Source organism: Malaclemys terrapin, chromosome 2, assembly GCF_027887155.1.
Source record: "Malaclemys terrapin pileata isolate rMalTer1 chromosome 2, rMalTer1.hap1, whole genome shotgun sequence".
Classification (NCBI taxonomy): Eukaryota; Metazoa; Chordata; order Testudines; family Emydidae; genus Malaclemys; species Malaclemys terrapin.
In genome coordinates, this window is record NC_071506.1 from 110,578,823 (window position 1) to 110,605,408 (window position 26,586).

Below are 26,586 nucleotides of genomic sequence, written 5' to 3' on the forward strand. Positions count from 1 at the left end.
TACTCCCTACATAGGTTAGAGCAGCTAGAGCAGTGGTAGGCAACCTGCGGCCCACGGGCCGCACGTGGCCCGTCAGGGAAATCTGCTGGAAGGCTGTGAGATAGTTTGTTTACATTGACTGTCCACAGGCACAGTCGCTCGCAGCTCCCAGTGGCCACGGTTCGCTGTTCCCGGCCAATGGGAGCTGCTGGAAGCAGCGGCCAGCACATCCCTGTGGCCCGTGCTACTTCTCCTAACCCCCATTAGCCGGGAACGGCAAACTGCAGCCATGCCTGTGGACGGTCAAAGTAACAAACTGTCTTGCAGCCCACCAGTGGATTACCCTGACTGGTCGCAGGTTGCCCACCCTGAGCTAGAGACTATTTTACTTCACACATGTTCTGTGCCTTTGTCAAATGCATACTTTTAGGTAATTATCTAGTGCAGGTGTTTTTCCTCTGGCCAGCCCACACTGTCTATTAGAATAGTTCATATCTACTGAGTTCTGTATGCAAAGAGAACAGCCCATCATCCTTTGTGCCCAGGGGCGGCATCACAGTGCATGGAAGTTGGTGAACTTTAGTCTGTGGCCACTTTTGCAGTTTGCCCCATCTCCTGTGCCTTGTGCACTGTGCAACAAATGGGATAATCAGGAACAAAGGTGGACATAGCAGAGATAATAGTGTTAATCTTAATATTGGTATTTCAAATTATTTTCCACTCACAGAATCAGATGAGTCATTTTAGCCTAGAAATAAGATACCAAAATACAATTCTATAATTGTATATTGTACTCTTAAATGAATAATTCTGAGACAGTCCTTGCCGTTGGCTTTTGCCTCAACCTCCTCCATCACTACCACGCAGTGCTGGCAGGAGGGAAGGGGAAACAATTGTACCAGGGCCCCAAGCTCAGAGGATCACCCAAATGTAGTAGCATCTGAGTAAATAAAGTGAAATGCGAGGGGATGTGGTCACAGCAAACATGATGTACTACAGCCCAAAAGTTCTCTCACCGGGCCTGACACCAAATCCAGCCTGGTCACTTTACACAGCATGGCTGTGGCCAGACACCTACTGCCAGTGCAGACACATCCCCAGACCCACCAGCAGAGACTTCAGACTGAACTCTAAAGCGGATTGGACTAATTTGGGAAAAATCCCTCTTATTCCAGAATAGACGTGTCCACACAGGCCATTATTCACGACTAGCTATTCCAGAGCAACTTCACAGGAAGACAAGCTTTTAGGCTACCTCTATGCTACAGGCCCTATGCCAGCCCAGCTATGTGGGCACAGCCAGGTAGGGTAGAGGCAGCCTACGCTGCCAGAAGGGGGTTTCTGTTGGTGTAGGAAGGCCACCACCCAGAGCAACATTCGCTCTGGCGAGAGCCGCTCACATCCATTGAGCCAGCTGCGTCCACACGAGAGGGTTGGTGGCACAGCTGGGTTAACAGAGGTGTGAGTAAACTTCTAATACAACCAGATACAATGTTTAAGTGCAGCCCAAGCCTCAGCGTGGCTGCTCCCTGCTTAAAGAGGTTTAGGACAGCCTGGCTGTGTGCAGACTCAGAACCTCCAGGGCCTGTCATCGGCGGGGCCAGGCGGCTCCTTCCCCTCCCTCGTGGGGCAGAGCCCCGTAGGGCGCAGCAAGCCCCCCCCGTGGCCCAGAAGGGAGCAGCAATAACAAACCGCCGCCGTGCCCACCGCGGTCGCAAGAGAACCTCACTCTGATTGGCGAGAGCGACTGTCTGCAGCGATGAGAGACGCGTTGTGATTGGCCGGGTGTTGCCGGTCGGCGGCGGAGGCGGAGAAGCGGAGCGGATATATGGGGGAGGGCGCTCGCGCTGCCGGCCGGTCGGAGCGCAGCAGGCACTAAAGAAGCGCGACGGGAGGGCAGGGCAGAGGCGGCACCGGAGGCTAGAACGGACGAGTGGCCGGGGGGGACCGCGGCGCACTGGGCAGGGTGTGTGGCTCGGTCGGCAGCGGCTCCGGTGTCCGAGGCGGGGGCCGCGCTGGCGGTGGATGTCTGCCCCAGCCATGCTGTGCTATGTGACCAGGCCGGACGCGGTGGTGATGGAGGTGGAGGTGGAGGCCAAAGCCAACGGCGAGGACTGCCTCAACCAGGTGAGCCGGGGGCTCGCAGCCGCGCGGCTCCCCAACGGCCCTTGAAGCCGCAGCCGTTGCGGAGAACGCGACTAACCCCGAATCCCGCACCCCGGCCCCTCCCTGCGCGAGGCGGCGGCGGCGGCGGGGGGGGCTGCCCCGCGCGGGGCTCGCGCGCCCTTAGCTAGCGCTCCCCGGCGCGCCCACCGCTCTCGACGGGGCGGTTGCTGCGCGGGAGGGGGGAGGGAGGAGGGAAGGGCAGGAGGAGCCGCTGGTGCTTTTGCTGCTTTCCTGCGGCGCGTGTCCCCGATCCTCCTCCATGTTGGCCGCAGAGGCTGCGGCGCCCTCGGATGTTCGGTCTGCCCCGGGAAGGGACCCCGCGGGGTGGGGAGAGGCCTCCGCGTCTCCCCTCCCCTTGCGGCGAATTCGTCCTTCCCAGACGCAGGGGTGAGCGGGCGGGGCGGGACCCCCCGCACATGGAGCCCACCCTAGGCCAGAGTGCCCCCCGCGTGGCACCGCAAACATTCCCCTAAACATTAGACACGTGGCCGGGAGGGGGCTACCCTGGTGTCTCTGATCTGCTCGCCCTCCCTGCCCCAGCTGAACCCTGCTGCCTGCTCAGTTGACTCCACGTTGCCCAAAATAGCCAGACCTGGGTCACTCCGCCTGTGTTAGCCACCTAAACAAGTGGCCTGGTTTTTAGAAGTGCCCTTGGCTTCCTTGGGAGTTGCTGATGCTCATAAGATGGGCTGTGCTGGGTCAGACCAATGATCCATCTAGCCCAGTATCCTATTGTGCAGGCAGTGACCAGTGCCAGACACTACAGAGCATGAACAGAACAGGGCAGTTATTGAGTGATCTGTTCACTGTGGGTTCCCTGTTATCCAGTTCTAGCAGCTGGCAATCAGAGGCTAGGGACACCTAGGCTCTGAGCATGGGATCGCTTCCCTGACCATCTTGGCTAATAGCCATTGATAGAGCTATCCTTGGTGAACTTAACTAATTCTTTGTTGAACCCTGTTGGCCTTTATGATATCCCCTGGCAATGACTTTCACAAGTCAACTGTGTCTTGTGTGAAGAAATACTTTCTTTTGTTTGTTTTTAAACCTGCTGCCTACTAATTTCATTGGGTAACCTGGTTCTTTGGGGGTAAATAACACTTACTTCTTTACTTTCTCTTCACCATTCCTGATTTTATAGATCTGTCATATCTCCCCATAGTCATCTATTTTCCAAACTCTGCATCATGGAGAATCAAGTCACTCTTGCTTAGGTGCCTAAGTTTGGGGGGGAAAATAGTGGTAACTCCTGTGATGTGTGTTTGGACCAACAGAAATTATTCCTGTTTTTATTGCCATTTCATATACATATCTGTAGGTTGCCATCTGAACAGCTTCTTTAATGCTTTGCTTAGTTTTGATGACTTCTTACTGAAAAGTGATTCAGTAAGATAACTTTATTATTTGAATGTTGAGGTTTTGTAATGTCTGTGAGCAGTTTTAAAAAAGCTACGCTTCTGTGTTTAGGTGATGGTTTTGGTATTAGCTATGTTGTAGATCCACTTGTACAATACTTCCATTTTTGTTATAGGTATGCAGAAGGTTGGGGATTATAGAAGTTGATTACTTTGGACTGCAGTTCACTGGCAGCAAAGGAGAGAGTTTATGGCTGAATTTGAGAAATAGGATCTCCCAGCAGATGGATGGACTAGCTCCCTACCGATTGAAACTGCGTGTCAAGTTTTTTGTAGAACCACATCTTATTTTGCAAGAACAGACAAGGTAAAATTAATCCAATCTTGAGTCAACTTCATTTCACATTTTCATGTTCTGTAATTTAATACTGTAAAGTAGCTATATGGTGTCTGTATCAATCATTTAGTACCTCTTATATTCAGCTTACTTGCTTTTGTGCTGTATATATAGCTTGCCGTGAAAACCTAACCTGACTTTAAATGTATTGTTCTCTTTTTGGAGATTGAAGAGGAAGGGTGCTACTGTAACTTATTCATAATATGTAGCTAAATATGAGAGCTAAAAACAGCATAGTTAATTCCATACATATTTAATGCTACAAGTGAAAGAAAAATACAGGAGGTAGCATGTGATATTTATATTGCGTTTGCATGCCCGATAGTAACCTCTCTTCCAGCATGTTACTGCAGGTCATTCTAAACTGCTTGTGCAGGAAGTTGTTTCTACCACAATGCCTAAACTTGCTAAACTCCTCTTAGTCTAGTGTCATATTACAATAATTTTCAAACAGCTATAGATCCTCTCTCAATCTACAAAAGGAACAGCTGTTTTGCTTCTCCTGTAGAAGACCTACTAACAAAGCACAATAACTAAATTGATGATAAATTACATTTCAGGAAAATGCATAGTTGCCAACCTTTTGAATTCCAAACACCTGTAAAAATAGTAATGAAGTCTTATTGAATTTGATTTACACTAGAAAATGTGTCACATCTTTACTTGACGGTTCAATAACTTTCTTCCTTTTGAACTAGCAACATAAAGCATTTGTATATTTAATTTCTGTCAGCCATCAAGTTCTAGTGTTAGATGGGGGCCATAAACTGATGAACTCTATCTGAAAACAAGCAGCACAAAATTATGATGATCTACTGTCTTAATGTGATATTCAAGTTTATGACCACGAGTATCCCAGGATTGTCTGGTATTTCACTTTGTTTTACCAAAAATGTTCAGCTAATTCATTTGTACAGTGTGGTTGACGATCTGATCTGAATGCTTATTACACAGGAGAACTACATATTAGGCATGTACTTCCCCCTCTTTGATGTATGAAGACCTGAATTTTTTTCTTTTTAAAAATTTGTTTTATAATAGAAATTCAGAACCTTTCTATCTTGGAAATTCTTGGTCATCCAGAGATTTAGTGAAACTGCTTGACAACTTACTGAAAGTAGAGCAGTTGAGTGGGGAAGGCGTTTGAAAGTGGTACTTTAGTTTACATATTGAACTTCAAAGAACATTTGAGAGCAAGAGACTCTTGTATAAAGATAGAATACTCCTGGGTATTCAGTTAAGGTGTGAGAGCTCACAGCCTAAAGCCTGAGAATCTCCAAGAAGTCCTCTATAACAAGGGAAGAACTCGCTTGACATTCTTGATATTTCTCCAGTTGAAAAGATGGGGAAAAAATGTATAGACTTCCTTTATAATAAAAATGCACAAACTTAGTTGTAACTTAGGGCTTGTCTACACTCCAAATGTTACAGTGGCCCAGCTATGGCGCTACAGCTGTGCACCTGTTATACAGTAGTGTAGATGCTTGCTACAGTGATGGAAGGAATTTTTCTGTTTTATCGTTAATTCACCCCCTCGAGAGGCAGTAGCTAGGTTAACAGAAGAGTTCTTTCATTGAAGTCATAGCGTCTATATCAGCACTTAGGTTGGCTTAACTACGTCTCTCGGGGTAGCTAGGTCAGCCTAAATTTTAGGTTTAGACCAGGCTTGAGACCACCTATCTTTGTTGTGTAATTTACACAAACATAAACTTTTTTGCACTCACATATTGAGGTAAATAGGTCTTTTAGGCTGCATCTGCGCTAGATAAACTACTAACTGAACTGGTGGGGTTACAATAGTGCAAGCTGCAACAGTATAGGCCATACTAAGCAATGCTCTTTTGGATATACATGGCACAACAGCACCCTTGAACTGCATAATGTCTGTTTTTCTTGTAGTCACATTTCTGGTTTAATTCAGTTAATTCCAATATTTCTGTCCTGCAGAAAGTACAACATGTGGGCTGTGAAGGCCAGGAGCTACAGCCTGGTACACATTTACACACACAAACTGCAGATGCCATGGCTGTTCTCAGGCCTGCATGGAATAGGGGGAGGACATTGAGGAGGGAGAGCAGGCCAGAAGCTTGTCTGAGCTATCACTGAATAGTGAGCAGGTGCACTGGCATGTTTGGAGGATCATTTGTACCATTACAACTGCAACACCTTGTTTCTTCATTGATCATTGCAACCAGGCAGATAACACAGGGATGAATGACTTGATAGTCAGCCTTATTCAAAGCAGTTGTGTAAATACCTGTCCATTGTTGATGATTTTGTATGCAAAAATGTTATTGGTGTCAACCATCGTTTTGGCCATTTAACATGACAATTTCTCCAGTGTAGATAAGGCCAGGAGGTCTAGCTTGTACCACATTACATACTGTCTCTGAAGTTAGCCCGTGTTCTTCACACCTCAACACCATGACATATGCAGATCACAGCACTAGATTTTCCTTAAATAACTAAATATCATAATTGTTTTTAAATTGCAAAAGCATGTTAGCTGTAAATTACTAGACACTACAATATTGAAGAGCTGGAGTGACACCATTGCAAAAAAGACTTTGAAAACCCCCTTTTTTAATGGTTTTAAAGACAGAACACAAATAGACAATTTTACTGTTTCATTAGAAAGATCTCTGTATGCTAACACTTATGATTCAACTTAGAGGCCTGGTTAATGCTTAGAAGTTAGATTGACCTTGCTTCATTGCTCAGGGTGGTGAAAAATCGACCTGACCCCTGGTATGGATGTAGGAAGGTTCCATTGACCTAGCTATCACTTCTTAGACAGGTGGATTAAGTACATCAAGAAAAGCCTTTCATCGATGTAGGGAAGCGCCTGCACTGTGGCTCTATAGCTGTAGTATAGTTATGGTCTGAGTGCTTAGTTTAGTGTCTATAATTTTCATGTCAGTTAAGTATTCAAAACAACGTCTATAAAATAGATGCAGAAAGCTGTTTTGACTGCTGAATACTAGCCTCTTTCTTGCCTACGTGGAAAATAGTGTGACTCAAATATTTTCTGCAGTCTTTATTTCTCTTTGCATTGCTGGGCTTTCCAGGGCATAGCAGATTGTTAATTTGTCTAACCTTTACGGCCATGAAACAGCTTCCATTAGTTAAGGGGAGGTGTTGCATGAAGTATCTTATGCCTACTAACTTTTCTTCTTTTTTAAGAGTGGGGAAAAAGTTGCTTTTATTATTGGTGCTCTAGTGTGGGTTTCAGTTTATTGGCTGGCTGCTGAATAGTGTTTTTTAAATCTAAATCCTTCGTTGTGGTGAATTATGGCTGCAAAGTTAACCAGTCTAAACTTGTATGCAGTGAAATAAAAGGTAAAATGGATCAATGCAGGCATAGATCTATTGAAATATGCTGTGGCAACTCAAATTTCACAAGCAAGTCTTCTCAGACCTATAGAAAGGAGCAGGCCTATTTCAAAGACCTATGATGTATACGTTTCCAGTCTTTGAGGCTTCAAAGGTGTCCTTTGAGTAGGAAATAAATTCCTTTGAGAAAGAGAATACCTTTTCATTTTCATTTTATCTGAAACATTACCAGTTTATGTTCTATCACAGTTTAAAAGACATTTCCATCTTTTATGGTTTTCAAAATATTTTTTTTCATTTGTAAATAGACATTTTAACAGATGGTCCAGGCTTTGTTAAAGCAGTTGGTTCATTAGAATAACCTATGCTGTCAAGTGATCACTTTAACAGAGTTCTTGCTCCATTTAATTCGAAGGAATCTGGGTTTAAGGAGTGGTGTTTGCTGTATCAAAGAACTTGCTATAAAACAGTTCTCTGTAAGAGAAGGCAAATGGGATTTTAGAGTAGGGAAGCAAATGGGTTTGAAGTTGTGATCCAAGATGATTGGCAGACTTCAGAAGAAGTTTTAGCTTTATACTTTCAGATGGGTTTGTTAAACTTTAAAATCTCAAAAGTGACTAGGAGTGGCTCTTTTGTTCTTGTTTTAGCACTGAGAGCTTCAGAGGCGGCTGTATGGCTCCCTATGGTAAAGTAATGGTAATGTAACTTTAGGTCATTGACTGCGAGTAACCCCTGCCTAATAGCTACTAGGCATGTCTAACAAATCAGTGACTGCTGCATTGGAACACAGCCCAGGGTCTGAAGACATTCAGTTCCTGATTGGCTTAGAACTCTTGTCTCGAGGCAGAAAGTTCTGCTTTTGTGGTTAAAAGGTTTCTTTGTGAAACAAGTACAAGTAGCAAAGAAGTCTAGGAACTTGTCACCTTTTTAACAATAAGCAATGTTTGCCAAACTGTGTGAAGGGACAAATTGCAGTAAATAGTAGTATACTACAAAATAATAAAGCCGTACATTTCAGAAGGAAAAGTCTGTTAAGATAAACTCAAAACTTAAGCCCATATGTACAAAATGTGCATTATTTATGAAGTATAGCATTAAAATTAATTTTAAAGTAAAGATTATTTTGAATAACATAAAACAAGCTTCATTTTTATTTTTTAAGCTCTTTATTTAGGAAGATTTAAACAAGCTTAGGAATCCTTGCCTGGTAAATAAAAATATCAGAAACCAAGCAAGCTATCATTACACCAGTTCTCTTTTGTATAAAGAGACATTATACAGGAATTTAATCATCAAATCTTTCTATTAAACAGAATGTTACCATATTAGAGTAAGCATTTTCACAACACCTGTATTGTTTCTAGTGATTTTATTAAATTGAATGAAATCTCTATACACACCTATTTAAGACAAGGCATGTCTATCAAATCTTAATATTTAAAAAAAAGATGGGTGTATTTTGTCTGATTATTGAATAAAAGGTAACCAAATATCTAATTATCAGTCTGCCCTCTGTTTGTTGGGTTAATTGGTGTTCATTTTTCCATAACCACAACCTCCCATATTTTTTTGAACCATTCCTCTGTGGTTGTCTGTTTTTCTTTTTCCAGTATGAGGCTGTCAATAGTGGAGCAGCTATTAGCAGATGAGACCAATTCTTCTTTTCCTTTTGTGTGACCAGTTCCACTAGGAAGCCCCAATGGGATTACCAAAGGAGTCTTTGGTAATAAATATCCAACAATTTGTGATATTTGGTTATGGATTGCATCCCAGTACTCTGACTGGACGTTGACAACTGGATAAGCATAAAATCTTTCACCATAATTTCTCCAGCATTTATTTCCTTTTTATATTTTTAACCTGACTGATGTGACGTACTGTTGGAACAGTATCTGAAAGAAATTTTATTGTGTTACTGAGGTCTTTTCCAAAGCAAACCCCATTCCTCTGGGGTAATTTGTCTGTCCACATCTTTTTTCCATTATGTAATATATGGACACTTAATTTTGTTAAGAAAGCTTTCTGCAAAGATTGATTGAAATTAGTTGTTTTGTTTCCTAATGGACCAGAAGCCATCACTTCTATTAAAGTTAGCTTTCTGTTTAAAACAGGTTTTCTAGAAAGCTGAGAAATATAATGCCTGACTAAAATAAACTTTATTAGTGTTTTTTCAGTAACCCGACGCTGAGACAAAGTAGGTTATATAATTTACTTGTGTGACTGGGTTGAAAATCAGATATTCATATACAGCTCTTGGCACCTTTTTGTCAAACTGACATATTACACTGAAAAGTCTAATGAATTAGCATTTAAAATAGCTCTGTTTTACTTGCTTGAAAACTGTTTTGTTCAAAAATATGGTATTGCCATATTCCATTGAGGAGTGTTTTGTGTACTTGTGTATTTTTTAAATATATGTATAGTGACTCAGGAAGGAAAATGCAAAATAAGCATTCTGGTTTAAAGACCAGTACAGTGAACCTAGTTGCACCTATGGGCTAATTTTAGTAAGAATGGCTGATTTGTTGATGTAAATTTATAGCTATTTTAGACATTTGGTTATGGGGGGGGGTAGAGTGAGGAAATGGCCAGTTTCTCGCTTATTTTACATAGTAACACTGGTTGCCCATGGACTTGGATTTAGATATGTTGCTCTTAGCTTTTACTTGCTCTTATAAAATAACTGCTGCCATTGTTTGTTGAATGCATCTAATTGTTTATCTGAAGCTGAGTTGAATAGCTGTTAGTAACCTTTCACCTACTTTTACAGAGCGCAAACTAGGATTGCGATACTGGGAAATATAATAGGAGTACACCAGGTGTGGAATTTTAGTTTCTCATATCAGGTGACTTATATTGGGTCATCTTGTTGGGGTAGGTGGGCCTTATTTTTTCAGCTTTTCAAGTGGTGATTTTTCAGCAGTTTAGCCCCCAAAGGACCGGCAGTATTTCTGCCAGGAGCACAGCAACTGGAGGTTCCAAGAGATTCATGTTCCTGGTTGTGCCACCTAGTTTTTGGGAAACATTAGTCATCTGTTGCCTCTCCCACCACAAAGTGGAGATTGCAGCTCTTTTTTTGCTACCTCAGCCTCATTTCCTTGTAGGCACTATTCAGCCGGAGCATGGAACAAGAAAGGGATTAAGACAGCACTGTTGGACTGTTCCCATATTTACCTTACTAGACTAAAAAGATTTTTAATTATCTTTGTATGCAAAAGGAATATTTTGAAGTCAGAACTTGCATATTAAGTGTGAACTTTTTTCTTGAAGGGAAAGTAGAATTTCAAATCTGACTTAAAATCTGGAATAGGTACAATTATACTTTCTGTGGGCTGCTGAATTTTGCCCCCGTCTAAATTTAATTATGGTTCCTAAGTACCTGTTTCTGTTTGCAACAGCTGTCACTCCAGGGACTCTGCATAAATCACATATTAAGGGAGGAATAGTAGGCACAACATGTAGATTTGTGTTAGTGATTAGGATTGGTAGTTTTCAGTACCCCTAAAATTACTTTTTCATACTATCAACCATTCATACAAAAATCCTTATGTTGACCACCTTTTCTGCATCAGTTATATTGCTTTTTTACATTGAAAAAAATTAAGGGCCATCAAAAAGAAAAATCTAAGCCAGTATGCAGTTGATTCTGAAATTTTTTTCTAAGGCCTGGTCTACACTATGGGGTTAGGTCGATTTAAAAATGAACGCGTCTACACAACCAACCCTGTTCTGTTGACCTAAAGGGCTCTTAGAATCAACTTCTGTACCCCTCCCCGACGAGGGGAGTAGTGTTAAAATCAACTTTGCTGGGTCGAGTTTGGGGTAGTGCGGATGCGAATTGACGGTATTGGTCTCTGGGAGCTTTCGCAGAGTGCTCCATTGTGATCACTCTGGACAGCACTTTGAACTCCGATGCACTAGCCAGGTAAACAGGAAAAGGCCTGGGAACTTTTGAATTTCATTTCCTGTTTGGTCAGTGTGGCAAACTTGGCAGCACAGTTGACCATGCAGTCCCCCAGAATCGCAGAGCGTAGAATGTTTCTACACTCCCTCTATCACCTCCATCCCTGAGGTTATCGCAGATTAGAAAGAGAAAAAAAACGCACTCTCTATTACCTGTTTTCAAAGCTCATGCAGTCCTCCTGCCCTGATAGGGCACAGCTTAAGGCATGGAGACATTCAGTGGCAGAAACTAGGAAAGAATTAAGTGAGCGCGAAGAGTGGAGGCAGGACGCGATGCTGAGGCTAATGGGGGAGCAAAGGGACATGATGAAGCATCTGTTGGAGCTGCAGGAAAGCCAACAAGAGCACAGACCCCCGCTGCATCCTTTGTATAACTGCCTACCCTCCTTCCCATGTTCCGTAGCCTCCTCACCCGGATGCCCAAGAATGTGGGGGTGAGGCACCCAGCCACTCCACTCGAGGATGGCCCAAGCAACAGAAGTCTGTCATTCAAAGAGTTTGATTTTTAGTGTGGCTACAATAAGCAATGTGGCCTTGTCCTTCCCTCCTCCCTCACCCCACCCGGGCTACCTTGTCCATTATCTTTTTTTTAATTAATAAAGAATGCATGGTTTCAAATCGATAGTTACTTTATTTCGAAGGGGGGTGGGTGGTTGGCTTACAGGGAATTAAAATCAACAAAGGGGGTGGGTTTGCATCAAGGAGAAACACACAACTGTCACACCGAAGTCTGGCCAGTCATGAAACTGGTTTTCAAACCCTCTCTGATGTGCAGTGCGCCTTGCTATGCTCTTCTAATCGCCCTAGTGTCTGGCGCGAAACGATTGCCTGCTGTTGCTTTCATGGAGGGAGGGGCAACTGACGACATGTACCCAAAACCACCCATGAAAATGTTTTTGCCCCATCAGGCATTGAGAGCTCAACCCAGAATTCCAATGGGCAGTGGAGACTGCGGGAACTGGGGGATAGCTACCCACAGTACACCGTTCCATAAGTTGATGCTAGCCACGGTAGTGAGGACGCACTCTGCCGATTTAATGCACTTAGTGTGGACATATAAAGTCGACCTAATTTCGTTGTGTAGACATACCCTAAGGGTTTGTGTATGCTGCTAAAACATCCATAAAAATATGAAAAAGATTAGGGCAGTATAAAAGAGAAGATTAAAATAAACTAATTTTAATGTCATAGGTGCTTGGCCAGAAGCCACTTAGTACTGTTCCATCTGCCTGAAATGCTTTATTTGGTCAAAAAAGCTTTGGGAATCCTGAGTCCTGTCTGGGCTACAATTAGCTAGAAATGTCAAATTGAAGACTAGGGGCTTCTCTACATGAGAGTAGGCATACTAACTAAAGGTGTAAAGTTAATGCACATATATTAGTGCATTAAATCCCTGTGTGGATCCTTGCATTCAGAAGTAAAGTAGCCTTAATTCCAAGGATCAAGCTACAGCAAACTAAGGCCATTTTACTTCTAAATGAGAGCATCCACTTTGGGGTGTAATGCACTTTAATGTATGCACCTTAACTTCACCTTCAGTTCATTCTCAACTTTTGTGAGTTATCCTGTATGGACAAACCTTTAGATACTTTGCAATTCTGACAGTAATTCTGTAGATTATATTTTGAGGTAGTCTACCTTATATCCAGAAATATCCTGGAGCACCTGGCTTCATTCTCAAACAAAAATATTCATACTCAAAACGGAAGACAAGCTTTAATATCCTTAAACTATACAATCTTGGGTGCATTACACTGGAGGCAAGAAATTTTGAACGATTGTCATGCAGGAATACTACAGCTAAACTTGAGAGGAGGATTTGTCCTGCACTGCAGAGTAGTAAAAGATTAAACTCTTTAACTTCAATATTTTCCTACTAGTGTTACAGCCTTATGTGAATCCAAGATGGCAGCCCTTCAAGGAAGGTATGGGTGACTTTCTGTTACTGCACTGGAAAGCAGTTTTTCTGTATACAAGTGATTTCAGAGTTATTGTTTTTCACAGGCTTACTAATGTTGGAAGTGTGCCAATGTCTGGGAGATATTAAGATTAACACAAACCATGGTAAAACTTCATTTAAGAGTGAAATTTTGCATTATGAAGATTTGCTGTGGTTTTTATAGAGGTTTTAAGGTTGAAGTGAAACTGTACAACTGGTTCAGAAAAATAAATTAGAGCTACTTGTTTGAATCAGTCACATGATACAAGAGAAGCAGGAATCTTAGAACTCCTGAAGTACTGACTTTTTTGTAGCAATTCTGAGACTAAAGTAGTGTTTTTCCAGCATGTTTCTAAGTGTTAATGTATCCTTGCCTAACTAAAATGTTAAAATATAATGTAGCCATGAAACTGTCAATGACTGTTTAATTCAGTTTTAATAAACTGGTTGAACTGAAATAGTTTATGGCAATCGGTGCAGTTTGTTTAAAAAACTGAATAGAAACCAACTTAAAGAAGGCTTCGGTTTTTGAATTATTGAACTATTACAGGAATGCTCTTTGGGACTGCCACTTCATTTTTATCTTGACTTTCCAGTCAGTATTCTGAATGTGCTGAATCTCTCTGCCTTGTTGAACAGAATGTCCTAGAAATGAATGCATTGATCTGAAGAATTGAGCACCTTTTTACCTTAGAGAGCCACCTGAGAATGCCTATCCAGGGAATTCTTGAAGGAGTCTTGGGATATTGAGAAGGCAGCTATTCACTGGCTTTTGGAGATCCAATAAAAGCTGTGTGCTCAAACCCCAAAACTACTGTAGTTTGCAGAAATTTGGCTAAATGCCTCCTGGTAGTTAATCTCAAGAATGCTACAGGCAGTCCATTCAGCCCTGCAGATGAACTTTGCAGAATTAGGAGTCTAGCTGTTAAGTCAGGTTCCCAGAAGAGGACATTCCAGTTTTACCCTGAATATGTCCAGGAAAAAAACAGCTCTTCTAGTTCTCAACTCTTCATGTTAAGTAACACACCAACATTTTAATTTGGTGATCTACCCTGGGTAGTATCAGCTGACTTCCACAGATTCTGTGGTTCTGGTTGTTGCATGTGTATCAGGCAACTGGCACCTAGATATTGATTAAAATTGACTGATGAAAATGACTTTGGGGAATGTGAACGGAAACAGGTTGTATGAAGAGAACACTGTTCAAAATAATTAGCATTTTAAACTTCGAGTGCTCTGTAACCACTGATTAATTAAAGCCTTTAGAAATTTTTCCATCCAATTTTGCTTCCTTTCTGCTCCATTCAAGTGTCCTTCTATAAAAATAAAGGTGAAAAAGCTACAGTGGGCTTCTATCTGAAGTATTTATCTGGCCCCCATTACCATGGTATCTGAACACCTCACAACACCTCTGTAAGCTAGGGAACTACTGTTATCTCCATTTTATAGATGATGAACTGAGGCACAGAGGCTAAGTGACTTGCCCAAGGTCACACTGGAATTCTGTATCTTCCCTGCATCTTCACTTTTTAGGCTTGATAGGTCTTTAGCAAGAGAAAGTGGAGGTGGTTCTAGAACAGTTGCCTCTCTTGTAGTTGCTTCTCTAATTCATTTCTATCTGCTGGAGAAATCTTGTAGCTTTTTCAGCTCCCTGTTAATGTCTGTAGGGCCTTTTCAGTAACTGTAGAGATTGTCTTGCTGTTTTTCCTGTATAATCAAAGTGCTGTCAACTGCAGAAAGCACACTGAAATTTTTTTTGCCTTTTTCAGTTGTAATCTTGTCACTTGCAACTATAGTAGGAGTAAATTTTTTCAGGCAGATGTTTTCAAGTTTGCGGTATCCCTTTAAATGTATCTGATACATAAATCAAAGTATGTTCAAAGAGCAGTAGTATGCAGAAATGTATGAACAGGCTTTTCATTTTTCTAATCTGGGGGGCAAAGTTGAACAAATGATTACTGATAGCTGTCTTGGCCAGAGCAAGTCTGAGTAGTTTAATTTAGATAACCTGCATTAATTGCTCTTAAAAAATTAAATATATTGTCAGATTGCATGCATGTGGCTAAAATTTCAATTTGATATAACCCATACAGTTAAACATCTTGCAATTTTTTATAATGCTTGTTTTTTTGTTAGAGGTAAACTGTAAAGCAAAAATAAAATGAATTAATTTTTGCTTTTTCTTTCATGATGGATAAGGATTGCTTTATAAAACATTTATTTTGGTTAGTTTTTATATTTGGTATATCAATTCTCACTCTGGTGTGTGATGGTACAGTCAGATTGAAGACCTAAGCATCTCTTCTCTTCTCAGTCCCCGCTTGTTGAGGGGGGTCGGAGGAGGAAAAGAGCTGCAACTCAGGTTGCAATTCATCACCACTCAGGTCTTGGCTAGCTCACATTATTTTTAGTCTTTACGATATTTTATTCATTAGATAACTTTCTCATTCTAACTGTAGCAAATGTGAAATCTGCTGCTCCGTGCAGCAAGTTGGGTGGCAAATGTGTAATGATTACCAAATGTAAAAACTTACCTGACTCAGCATGTCTAAAGTTAAAATGGTAGGGAACTGGTGAACAAATTAGCTGAAGTAATGAAAATGGATAATTCTTCTAAAATAAATGGTCTAAAATAAACATGGTCAAAAATTGTTTAGCAAGATTAGATAGGTTTTATGTTCATCTCAAAATGCAGAAAATATTTAATTATTCAAGATCAAATATGCCATTGCATAAAACTTTCACTATTGAAATGGAAGAGCAGACTATAGATTCCCAAATAAGGTCTGGTCTACACTGTAAAATTAAATCAACCCAGCTATGTCGCTCAGGGGTGTAAAAAATCCACACCTGTGAGTGATGTAGTTAAGCCAGCCTAGTCTCTGTGCAGACCATGCTAGATGGGTGGAAGAAGTCTTCAGTTCACCTAGCTACCCCTCTCAGTGAAGTGGATTAACTACAGCAACAGGAGACCCCTTTATGTCACTGTAGTGAGTATATACGCTGAAGTGCTACAGTGGCATAGTGTTGTAAGTGTAGACATAGCTTAAGGACTGGTCTACACTGAAAAGTTAGGTTGACCCAACTACATTGCTCAGGGATATGAAAAATCCCCTCAGCAGCATGGCTACACTAGAGGGTAGGTTGGCTTACGCAGCGTTAGGTTGATAGAATTCTTCCGTTGACCTAGCTACTGCCTCTTGGGGAGTTGGATTACATACCCTGACAGGAGAACTCCTGTTGGCATAGGTGTCTACACTGAAGCGCAACAGTGGTGCAGCTGTTGAGTTTCAAGTGTAGACAAGCCCCAAGACTTTCAGCATGATTGTCACTGTTGAGATGTAACTACAATGATCACTTCAGTCCCTGTTCCAGACTTTGGAGTGGCTCAGCATCTTACTTCAGGATGAGTCTCTGCTTTAACACCCAAAATATGGCAGATTAGTCCATGATCACATTGATTTACATCACCAGTTTTAACTGATTTAAATTGGCAAGCAGGAAACAGTGACTCTTAATCTTGTTTTGCATTTGTACTCTGTAGTTAGTTTCCTGAAGTAAGGTTGATTCTCATTGGTTGGTAACCCTTAAAACATGTTGATTTGAAATGAAATGTAACATTTATGCTAAAATGTACTTTTGCTAACAAGGATACAGTGTATCTACACATTTAAACAGTTAGAGCTTAACATTCATTTGTTCGGGTTCTTAATTTTTCCATTTTTATGTTAGAAAATGAGTGAAGCATTTTCATATTTACTTGATTAATTTTTTTACATGAGACTTTTTCAAGCTATATGTGGATGGAAAACTAAATTAAATGCACATGTACCCCTTCTGCCCGTCTGAGTTGGCAGCAACAAAGGCCGGGTTCAGTATCTAGGGGTTCTGTTTCAATAACACAATGCAAAACCGGCTCGAGCCCCCACCAGTGACCTGGGACAATTACAGACCACCCCCCAGGCGCCTCTAAGGTAATACTTGCCTCTCACAAGCACAAAGTCTGAGTGTAGCAAAATCCTTTTAATAAGGGAGGGAAACAATGCGGCATTATGTTGGGGAAACACCACAAACAGGATTCATAACACAAATCATCAGCAAAAGACATTCCCCACCCAAGTAAGTTTGGCAGTGTCCTTTTCCCCTTAGGGTAAACCCAAAAAATCACCCAAAGTGAAATCCCTGGTCAGTGCAGTCCCAGAGTTCAAAACTTTATCTGTGGAGTTTTACCTCCCAGCCTGGGGGTGCAGCAGTGTTAAGGGGCACCTTACATGATCAGAGGCCAACTGCTCCGCCTCTCCATGGGGTTCTGCTGAAGCCTTCACAGTGAGCCGCTCTGCCAGCCACTCTGCTCCACCAGCTGTCCCGCAAGCTGCTCCAGTCATCCTGCAAACTGCTCTGCTCCACCAGCTGCTCAGCAACATATCTTCAGGGCCCCCCCAACACTCAGTGATTTCAGCTCTTAGTAATTTTAGCTCTTTAGTGATTTCAGCTTGTAGTAGGGGAGCCTCAGTGCTGGTGCACCATTGGCCCAAAGTGAATTCAGCTCAGCAGCCTGTAACTAGACTCCTAATGGAATTAAAATTAGCTCTAATATTCCACAGTAGGGGGGGAGAGAGGAGGAGGTGCAATTGGTATTTCAGGCCCATACCATCAGGTACAAATAACTGTCCTCAGCCTCTCTCAATGCACTGGGTTTTGGAACCCATGTCCCTTGTCTAGTGAGTGCTACTTAGTTGATGGCGAGTCCCTCTGTCATAAAACAGTTTCATTGTCCTTGGTTCACATAATCAGAGTAACAACACTTTTTTCTTCCTGCCCCAATAACAGAGAAATTGGGTATCCCACAGTAGCCAAAGTGACCATTTGGGCTCATGCTAGACAGGGTGGGTGTGCCTATGCAAACAAGATCAGCCCCTGAAGTTCTTTTCCACAACTCACCACAATTCACCACCAGATGTCAGGGTAGAGCTCATCCTCACTCTGCTTACACACATACACACACCCAATATTTTTTTTAAAATTTGGTTTTATTAATTCTATAAAACTACCTTCAGTGTGCTGGATACATAAGATAAAGTTTATCAAACATGTTTTGCATTTAAAACTGTTTTATTAAACAAAGGAAGTATCTGTAGTTAGTGAATTGAAATGGTGGTTTCTGGTCATCAGGCCCTTCAAGATTTTAGAACTAGAACATCTCATCTTCACACCTCATTTTTATTTATAATTCAGAATATTAAAACAGGCTTTCCTTCTTTTTTTCAATTCCCCTTTAGTTTATTTAAAGTTGAGAAACCAGTCATTGAACTGAACTGGTTGAAGAAACTGACATGAAGAAAATAGTCTCTGCACCTGCAGAAGAGACTACTGTCAAAAGCTGTTTTAGCATTTCAAACTGATTCTTGGTGCTTAGTGAGTGAATGCCACCAGTTCCGTGGTTTGACTTTTAAAATAGCTGAAAATATGTACTGCTTGAAGTTTATTTTCATGTACTGTCAATTATTTTAATAACTTATAAGTAGTTTAGGTCTAAATATAGGTTGTCAATTTTAAATTGGTTTAATTTAAATTGATTTAAGTAAGTCTGAATTTTTTTAAAAAATTGATTTTTTTTATCCATCCTGTTTTTTCAACTGTTTAGCCAACATGACAAATCCAAATGTAAAGGTCAGAGGTTAAGCCCAGAACAGCAATAACTGGCTGAATAAATATGCTTACGAAGTAAACATAGTATATGTTTTCACAGCACTTTTGTGGGTTTTTCAAGTATTTTTCACTGGATTCTTTCAGGCTGGGGAAAATCACACCACCTCTCTGGGAGTACTATAGAAGAGCTGTTTGTTTTGAATAAACAGGGAAATCTCCCACAGATTTCTCAACTGTAATTTCACAGAACTGCATGTGCTGATTTATGCTTAATATTTTACAATATTCACTTCATTTAACTATGAATGATAGTAGTGCATACTGAAGTAAGGCATATTTATTTAGAAATGACAGTGCAGCAACATAACTACATGGTAGCCTTTTACATGCTATATGAGTGCTTTGTTTCTTTAATCTGTAATTCTCACTTGATTAATGTAACATTTCAGATATTCACTAATAGTGAGAATTTTTTTAATGGCCTTAAGATATTAAAGTATTTGCTCTTTTTGGATTTGTTGGACAGTTCAATATTTAAATGAAGCTGCTGAAAGACTCATTTTTTAATGCAGGCTGGCTTTTGAAAAGATAGCGTAATCGTTAACAAAACCAAGTCAGTTTTCTAACTCTGATGCCAGAACTATTTGGTATTTAATATGCTCAGTGACCATTCTAGAGTCTCAAACAATTATTAAATTCTATGCTAGTCAAACTTTTTAAAAATAAAGTGATTCTCTTGCAGGCATATGTTTTTCTTGCATATAAGGGAGGATCTTTTGGCTGGTAATCTTCAGTGTTCTTCAGAGCATGCCATTGAACTTAGTGCGTTGTTGGCTCACATGAAGTTTGGGGATTATAACCAGAATACTGCCAAGTACAGCTATGAAGAGTTGTGTGCAAAGGAGCTCACTACTGCCACCTTAGACTGGTAGGTAACTGCTGTAACTACTCGAACAACCAGTGACAAAAGTTGTTTAAGAATTTAAATTAGTAAAAGATAATGTTTGGTTATTTGGTGCTAAAATTTAAGTGTAAAAAAAAAATCAAAGCTAATGTTAGTTAGCTATTCTTTGAAAGGAAACCAAACCTTACCCAGAATGTTTTTAATGAAAGTGGCCCTATATATCTGCTGCATTTGTAGATGGTAGTGTACGTTTCCTTTTTTGGAAATAAAAAGCGGTAACTGTTTAAATTTTCCGTGATTCGGAAGTAAAGGCAGGCTAAATAGTCTGATCAGGATAATTCCAGTTACCTTGCCCAGCTCCACACTGTTAGGACACTGCTCAAGGGAGAAACAAAACTATTGCTTTTTGATGGATATGCAAGTAAAATGAACATCCCAAAGAGAACGTGCGTAATGTTGGCTGATAGTTTACGTGTACTGTACAGCAAAAAAAAAAAATTTCCCTGGAACTTAACCCCCCCCCCCCCCCCCATTTACATTCATTCTTATGGGGAAATTGGATTCACTTAACATAGTTTCACTTAAAGTTGCATTTTTCAGGAACATAACTACAACGTTAAGTGAGGAGTCACTGTATATAATCAAGTTCAAGAATTTCATATAGAAGACTACATTTGTCTAAAGGCACAATTTTAATACCCTTAGATTGTGTTATAAACAAGCCCAAGACTACTCCCTGCGCGTGTGCGCACACATTTTTGTAGTGTAAAATCTGAACATAGAGGAGAAAAATTCTAAATGTTGTATTTGCATGCATGTGAATTTTTTTACTGCTAGGAACTTTTTGGTCTAAAAGCCTTTCTACACAAGGGATACAGTTTCTAAAATAGCATGCAGCTTTTTCTTTATATATATAAAATTGTTTGCCAAGTAAATACAATACATCCTTTTAAATAGTCCAAGAATATTTAATTAGTTCTCACTTTAATGATCAGAAACATGTAGCAAGCTATAACTAAACAGACCAAGTAATTTAGTACTTTTATATAAGCACCACCTAACTTGATCATTTAGAATCTTGTTTAAAATGAGATGTTGCTGTAGGTTACTGCATATGGCTGAATGGTTCACCTATCATCCATCTTTTTTATCCACAGTATTACTGCAAAGCACAAGGAACTAGAAGGGCTGAGCCAGGCTTCAGCAGAGTACCAGGTTCTGCAGATTGTGTCAACACTGGAGAACTATGGGGTAGAGTGGCACTCAGTGAGAGACAGTGAAGGGCAGAAACTTCTTATTGGTGTTGGGCCTGAGGGCATCTCCATCTGTAAAGATGACTTCAGCCCCATTAACAGGTAAGTTCCTGGGGCGAAAGAATCTAATCTTCTAACTTTTCTGTGAGCTATACTTTGGTTCTATAATCTGTATAATCAAAACAGTTCTAAAGGAAGTGTTAAAATCTTTTGTATCTTTGTTCTGGTTTGGACCATGCAAGGACTGCCGGACCATGCAGTGACTGGGGATTTATCCACTTCTGATAGCCTTTTCATCAGGAGACCATTGATGATGTAAAACACTGAGTTTGGGGCTATACAAATAAGTTACGTGCTTCCATGGGTACTATATTAGTGGTATAGCTGTCCTGTACTTGTTCAGTGCAGCATTTTCAATCTAACATTATAGAAGATTGGAAAGGCCTCTTTGTTTGCAAATGTAGCTGTTAATTTCTTCTGGGTAGTCTTAAAGGATGTTTCTCATAGTACAATATGAGAGTGGCTGTAGAAATTGCCTTAGTTTTTAGAGGGAGAATAATCGCCCCCACACACACATTACTCATCATTTTCTATTCACATTTAGGATTGCTTATCCTGTTGTTCAAATGGCAACCCAGTCTGGGAAGAATGTGTATCTGACGGTCACCAACGAGTCTGGTAATAGCGTAGTTCTCTTGTTTAAGATGATCAGTACCAGAGCAGCAAGTGGACTGTACAGAGCAATAACAGAGACACATGCATTTTACAGGTTTGTATTGCTAGTGGAGTAAATCACTCTTCCTACCTTTTCAACAGCAGTTGAGTCAAGGATTTAAACTTTGACACTTCCTCACACTACCTTGCATTTGAGAGATTCCCCTGCAAAATTCTATCATATTTTTGCTGCTACTCCTGCGCACACACCACCAGGAACAGCAGCAGTGGTATGAAACAAAATTCAGGCATAGTTCTACTCTGCTTCTGTTACATCCAAGAGCTGGATAGATTCTAATTGCTGAGGTTTTCTAGGGTGGGAATATACAATTCAAGATAAGCAAACAAGATATTTCTCTGCACGATCACAATATAAATAGCACTTCCTCAGAATGAAAACTGATACCTCATTTCATTTCTAGCACTTGTTTTCATTTCTAGCATATATGTTTATAATTTATTGAAAACATCAAAATCTGTAGCTTCATTCCTCTAATTCTGTTTTTAAAAATCTTTGCAAACACAATTGTTATATATAGAAACAAAATTAAGTAGGCTAAACATGCTATGGATGATCTTTCATCCTTCGGGGTGTCTGAGCTCAGGGAACAAATAAGATCATTGAGGTTTCAGTATTAACTAATCAATTTTTTCACTTGTCTCATGGGTTTGTCTTGTAGGTGTGACACTGTTACTAGCGCTGTCATGATGCAGTACAGTCGAGATTTAAAGGGCCATCTAGCATCCTTGTTCCTGAATGAAAACATTAATCTTGGCAAAAAGTATGTCTTTGACATTAAACGAACATCAAAGGAGGTTTATGATCATGCGAGGAGGACTCTTTACAATGCTGGCATTGTGGATCTTGTTTCAAGAAGTGACCAAACACCACCAAATTCTCCCCTTAAGTCTTCAGAAAGTAATATGAACTGTGACAGCTGTGAGGGTCTCAGCTGCCAGCAAACAAAAGCTCTTCAAGAGAAGTTGCGGAAGCTGAAGGAGTCTATGCTATGTATGGTGTGTTGTGAGGAAGAAATAAATTCAACCTTTTGTCCTTGTGGCCACACAGTATGCTGTGAGACCTGTGCTGCCCAGTTACAGGTAATTGCAGTGTCACTTGGGACATTCCACACTAATGTGTTTAACAGCGGATTTCACTTTACAGTTTATTTTTTTACTAGTATAATTAACTGATCTTGACCAATATACTCCGCAAAGTTTGATTGGTACTCAATTTGCATAATGTCTTAGTTCACAAGAATGTTATGTTTAGATGATAAGCTAAATAGATGGGGCTGTAGTGTGAAGAAAGACAATGTAGGTGAGGTAATTTATTATACTAGTTTCTGTTGGTGAAAAGTTTTTGAGCTTGCACAGAGATCTTCAGGTCTGGTATAGTATGTAGTCATTCCTTTTGATGAAAATTAATGGATTTTTTGCAGAGAAGTTAGGAACTAGTGGCATAAAAGTTTCTTGTGGTGTCATGTTGGAAATATGGAGACAACTGACCTGAATACTTCAGTCTCACCAACAATGTTTATTCATTAAGGTGATGACTTTGTGCTCATGAGACATATAGGGTCTCAGAAAATTGTGATGGAGTGTTCCCTAATACTTTTTCTTTCTTCTTCTCTCCAGTCATGCCCAGTTTGCAGGTCTCGGGTAGAGCATGTCCAGCATGTGTATTTGCCAACCCACACCAGTCTGCTCAATCTGACAGTGATATGATCTGCGTACACTTCTAAAGCATCATGTACTTTTTACAAACTGCACTAAGATGAACTACAGCCATTGATTGTGAAAAAGGCAATCACTCCAGCTCCTGCCTGCAATGAGAAGCAAAAACCCCACTACATCTCTGGGTCGGAGAGGGGTCAATATTATCTGTTCAGCATGCCCAAGAAGAGGTTTTGGGACATCTTGTGAAAACAGAACTCTAAAAAAAATTCATGTCATCTAAAGGAGGAAAAAGGTCTTCTAGATGCATGAGCTTGCAACGTGGCAATATTGCCAAAAGCTAGGTAATTCTGGGGAATGTGGTGTAAAATCTATTTGATATACCCAGCAGGGATAATTCAATATGTAGTTTTACACATTTTATAATTGGTTTTACGTTTCTTTTTATTTTGTTCCTTTAGTGTGATCACTCCATTATTTTTAATAGCAAAACTAGTTTTTTACAAATTTGTATGTCAGTTTTAGTGTGATGTTTATAGTTTCTGTGTTTAGAAATTGTTCTAAAGTGAGGGGAAACTATTTTAAAAATCGGTATTTTTAAAAACCTGAGGTTGCAAGGCTTTAAGCAAGCAGTTGCATTTAAATCAGCAATCTAATCAAAGCTTAATTCATATGACAGTGATAATTTTGGAAGGTTTTTTTTTTTTTTGCAGCAAATTTTAATTTCTGTATGTTGAGAGGTTCGTCAGGAAAGTCTCTCCTGCTTGGTAATGATGCTCCACTGAGGAAATGTTCTGGGGCTTTGCTTGCAAATCAAAAGGGAAAACCATTTCCACTTGGGAAGGATGTAAGTTGTGTAACAGTCACAGATTCAACTGTCAGCCTGTAAATCTGCCTTAGCTGTGGAGGCTGATTTTGCTTGAACTATCAAATCCATTTTGGCCTAAAATAGTGTAAACTTTGTATAATTTAAGTGCTTTCATAAGTTTAACTTTTGAGTTGCTTGGTTATCTTTCTTGCTAAAACTTTTTATCTTCCACCCCCATTTGGGCATTTTGGACTTTGGTCAACTAGTGTATTCTCCATGATTTAGAGGAAACTAGAAGACCATATTTGGGTGCAATACTAGCTAAATTAAAGCTAGAAAACTACACTGTCACTTTACTGAGATTTTCTGAGTATACTTTTCATATTGCCTTAATGTAGCAGTAATGTGTGTGTATGCATTTGTTTCTTTGCACAGACTTTTGTCAAAATATTAAAACTCTACTTTTTTATCGCACATATTAGCATATAAACCTTACTCCAAGAGGTATTTATTTTTTCACTTTGTAAAGAAATTTTGTTTCCACATGAAGCAAGAACTCTGTCCTATATCATAGACAACTTCTGTCTTTTTATATTCAGGTTAATAAAGGACTTTAAATCAGATGTCTTCCTGCATTATTGATAGTATTTGGAAGTCTGCTTATTAGCTTTGTTGTGAGAAATCCTGCCATGTCATACATAATTTAACCCATTCTTTTGTAGTTAGCATATTGCCCATTCTTTTTCCTAAACCTGCATATTTTAGGACTGATCTAAGAGGTACTGACCATTTGTAACTGCCATTCAGGTTAATGGTGCTCAAAATCTTTCTGGATCAGACTCTTCTCTTGAGCGAACTGGAGGAAGCTTTTTTCATGTTGTCGCTACCTTTTGCTTTCAAGTGATATTGCCTAAAACACCTCAGTAGTCACAGGGTCCTTAATTTTTCTTATAGAAACATTCAGAGGAAATACAAGGTTTCTGTGACTAGAAACTGAAAAATAAGATACTGTTTGACCTAAAGAAGCTGCTTTCAAGATTTAAATTTAAACTTTGAATTTCATCAGTCCAACTGAAGCATTTAACAGAAATCCTTTTTTTATACTAGTGTGTAGACATTTAAAGAGGAGCCACTAGTCATCAGCTATATCACTCTTCAATTTTGAAGGCTTCATCTAGCACTACTTACCCTATTGAAGCTAAAATCTTTCCACATTTGGCCTCTACCTGAACACAGTTTAAATTGATAATCCCAGAAACCTTATTACTTGAACCTATTAATGTCATCTTAGAGCAAATGAAACAATGATATTCCAGCTCAAAATAGTGTAGTAGGTGAAAGTAACTTCATGGAATTTTAATATGTATAGCAAATCGTAGTGGCCATTTCTAAATACTTTAGAATGGCCAGGCCTGAACCAAGCACTGTACTTCTGTTTGCTTTTATTTTAAGCTGTTAATGTCCAAAAGACCACTATGGTTAGGGTGGATAGGAGAACTACAGTCTTTCTTGAAAGCTGAGGCAGAACTTAAGAGACTTCTCTGAAGAGTTGTTCAGAGCTGCCTCTACGTTTTCTGCTACTTAAGATGAAGTAGCAGTTGTCACTGGTTGAAGATACTGAACAAATCATTGCCTGCCACAGACTAGCTGTCAGGCTTTGGCCTGCCTTGCTGCAGACTAGTACATCTTCTGTTGCTAGATGCTCGATTATATTAGCAGGGTATGTCTTTGCACTGTTGTCAGTCCCAGCTGTGAGGGGAGTAAATCAGGTTCACAGACTACAGTGATGAGTATGATGTAAATGCTTGGAGCTAGATCTATGGGACTGAATCAATAATGCACATATCACTCCTCCAAAGACAGGGTCACATTTCTTTTCAAGGAAAATTCATTTTGATGAATTCAAAAAGCTTCATCAGTCATTGGCAAATATATTCCAGACCTTGGTATCTGAGTGATTTCCTTTTAATACTTGGAGTTTTGAGAACCAAGGAGTGCAGAGTAGCTCTACTATCCTTAAGGGTGTGGAGTGCTTTATCATTATTTAAGCTTAAGCGCTCACGATACTTGAATGGTAAATCTGTCATGGTTGTCTGACCATGAGAACTGTAATCAGGTTCTGCATATTGTAATGTCTGTGGCCACCAAATAAGCTGCCATGTCAGGCATCTAAAATTGCCTGCAAAGTTCTGCTCTGGTATTTTGTGGAAGTTTATCCAGAAAGGGTGTCCTCTTATGTTAAATTGTATTTTGCCAAACAAACTTGATGATGCACATTTGTAGTGTCGCAGAAGAGTAGGTTTTCTGCTTAGCAGGTTTGCTTGTCATGGTCTGTTTCTTTAGGTGTCTAGCATTTGGGAGTCCAAATGGTTTTTTCCTGCACTGGAGAGAGAAGTTACTAGAGTTTGTATGGGAGTAGAAGTACTTCAGGCTCTTGTATGGAACTTGG

At 40.2% G+C, this 26,586-nt stretch overlaps 1 protein-coding gene across 1 annotated transcript; it reads left to right on the forward strand.

Moving 5' to 3' along the window:
- Positions 1 to 1,854: 1,854 nt before the first annotated feature.
- On the forward strand, positions 1,855 to 24,760 carry MYLIP (myosin regulatory light chain interacting protein). The gene is made up of 7 exons (XM_054018987.1): positions 1,855 to 2,106; positions 3,677 to 3,867; positions 19,524 to 19,709; positions 20,843 to 21,040; positions 21,543 to 21,707; positions 22,333 to 22,753; positions 23,291 to 24,760. Exons 1-7 carry the CDS (start codon positions 2,005 to 2,007, stop codon positions 23,378 to 23,380), a joined length of 1,353 nt encoding a protein of 450 aa, XP_053874962.1. The 5' UTR covers positions 1,855 to 2,004; the 3' UTR covers positions 23,381 to 24,760.
- The last annotated feature ends 1,826 nt before the right edge of the window (positions 24,761 to 26,586 follow it).

Coding starts and splice junctions, on each gene's coding strand:
- MYLIP (XM_054018987.1), top strand. CDS start 2,005: ATGTCTGCCCCAGCCATGCTGTGCTATGTGACCAGGCCGGACGCGGTG. Junction 19,710..20,842: donor ACTACTGCCACCTTAGACTG/GTAGGTAACTGC, acceptor TTTTATCCACAG/TATTACTGCAAAGCACAAGG. Junction 21,041..21,542: donor GACTTCAGCCCCATTAACAG/GTAAGTTCCTGG, acceptor ATTCACATTTAG/GATTGCTTATCCTGTTGTTC.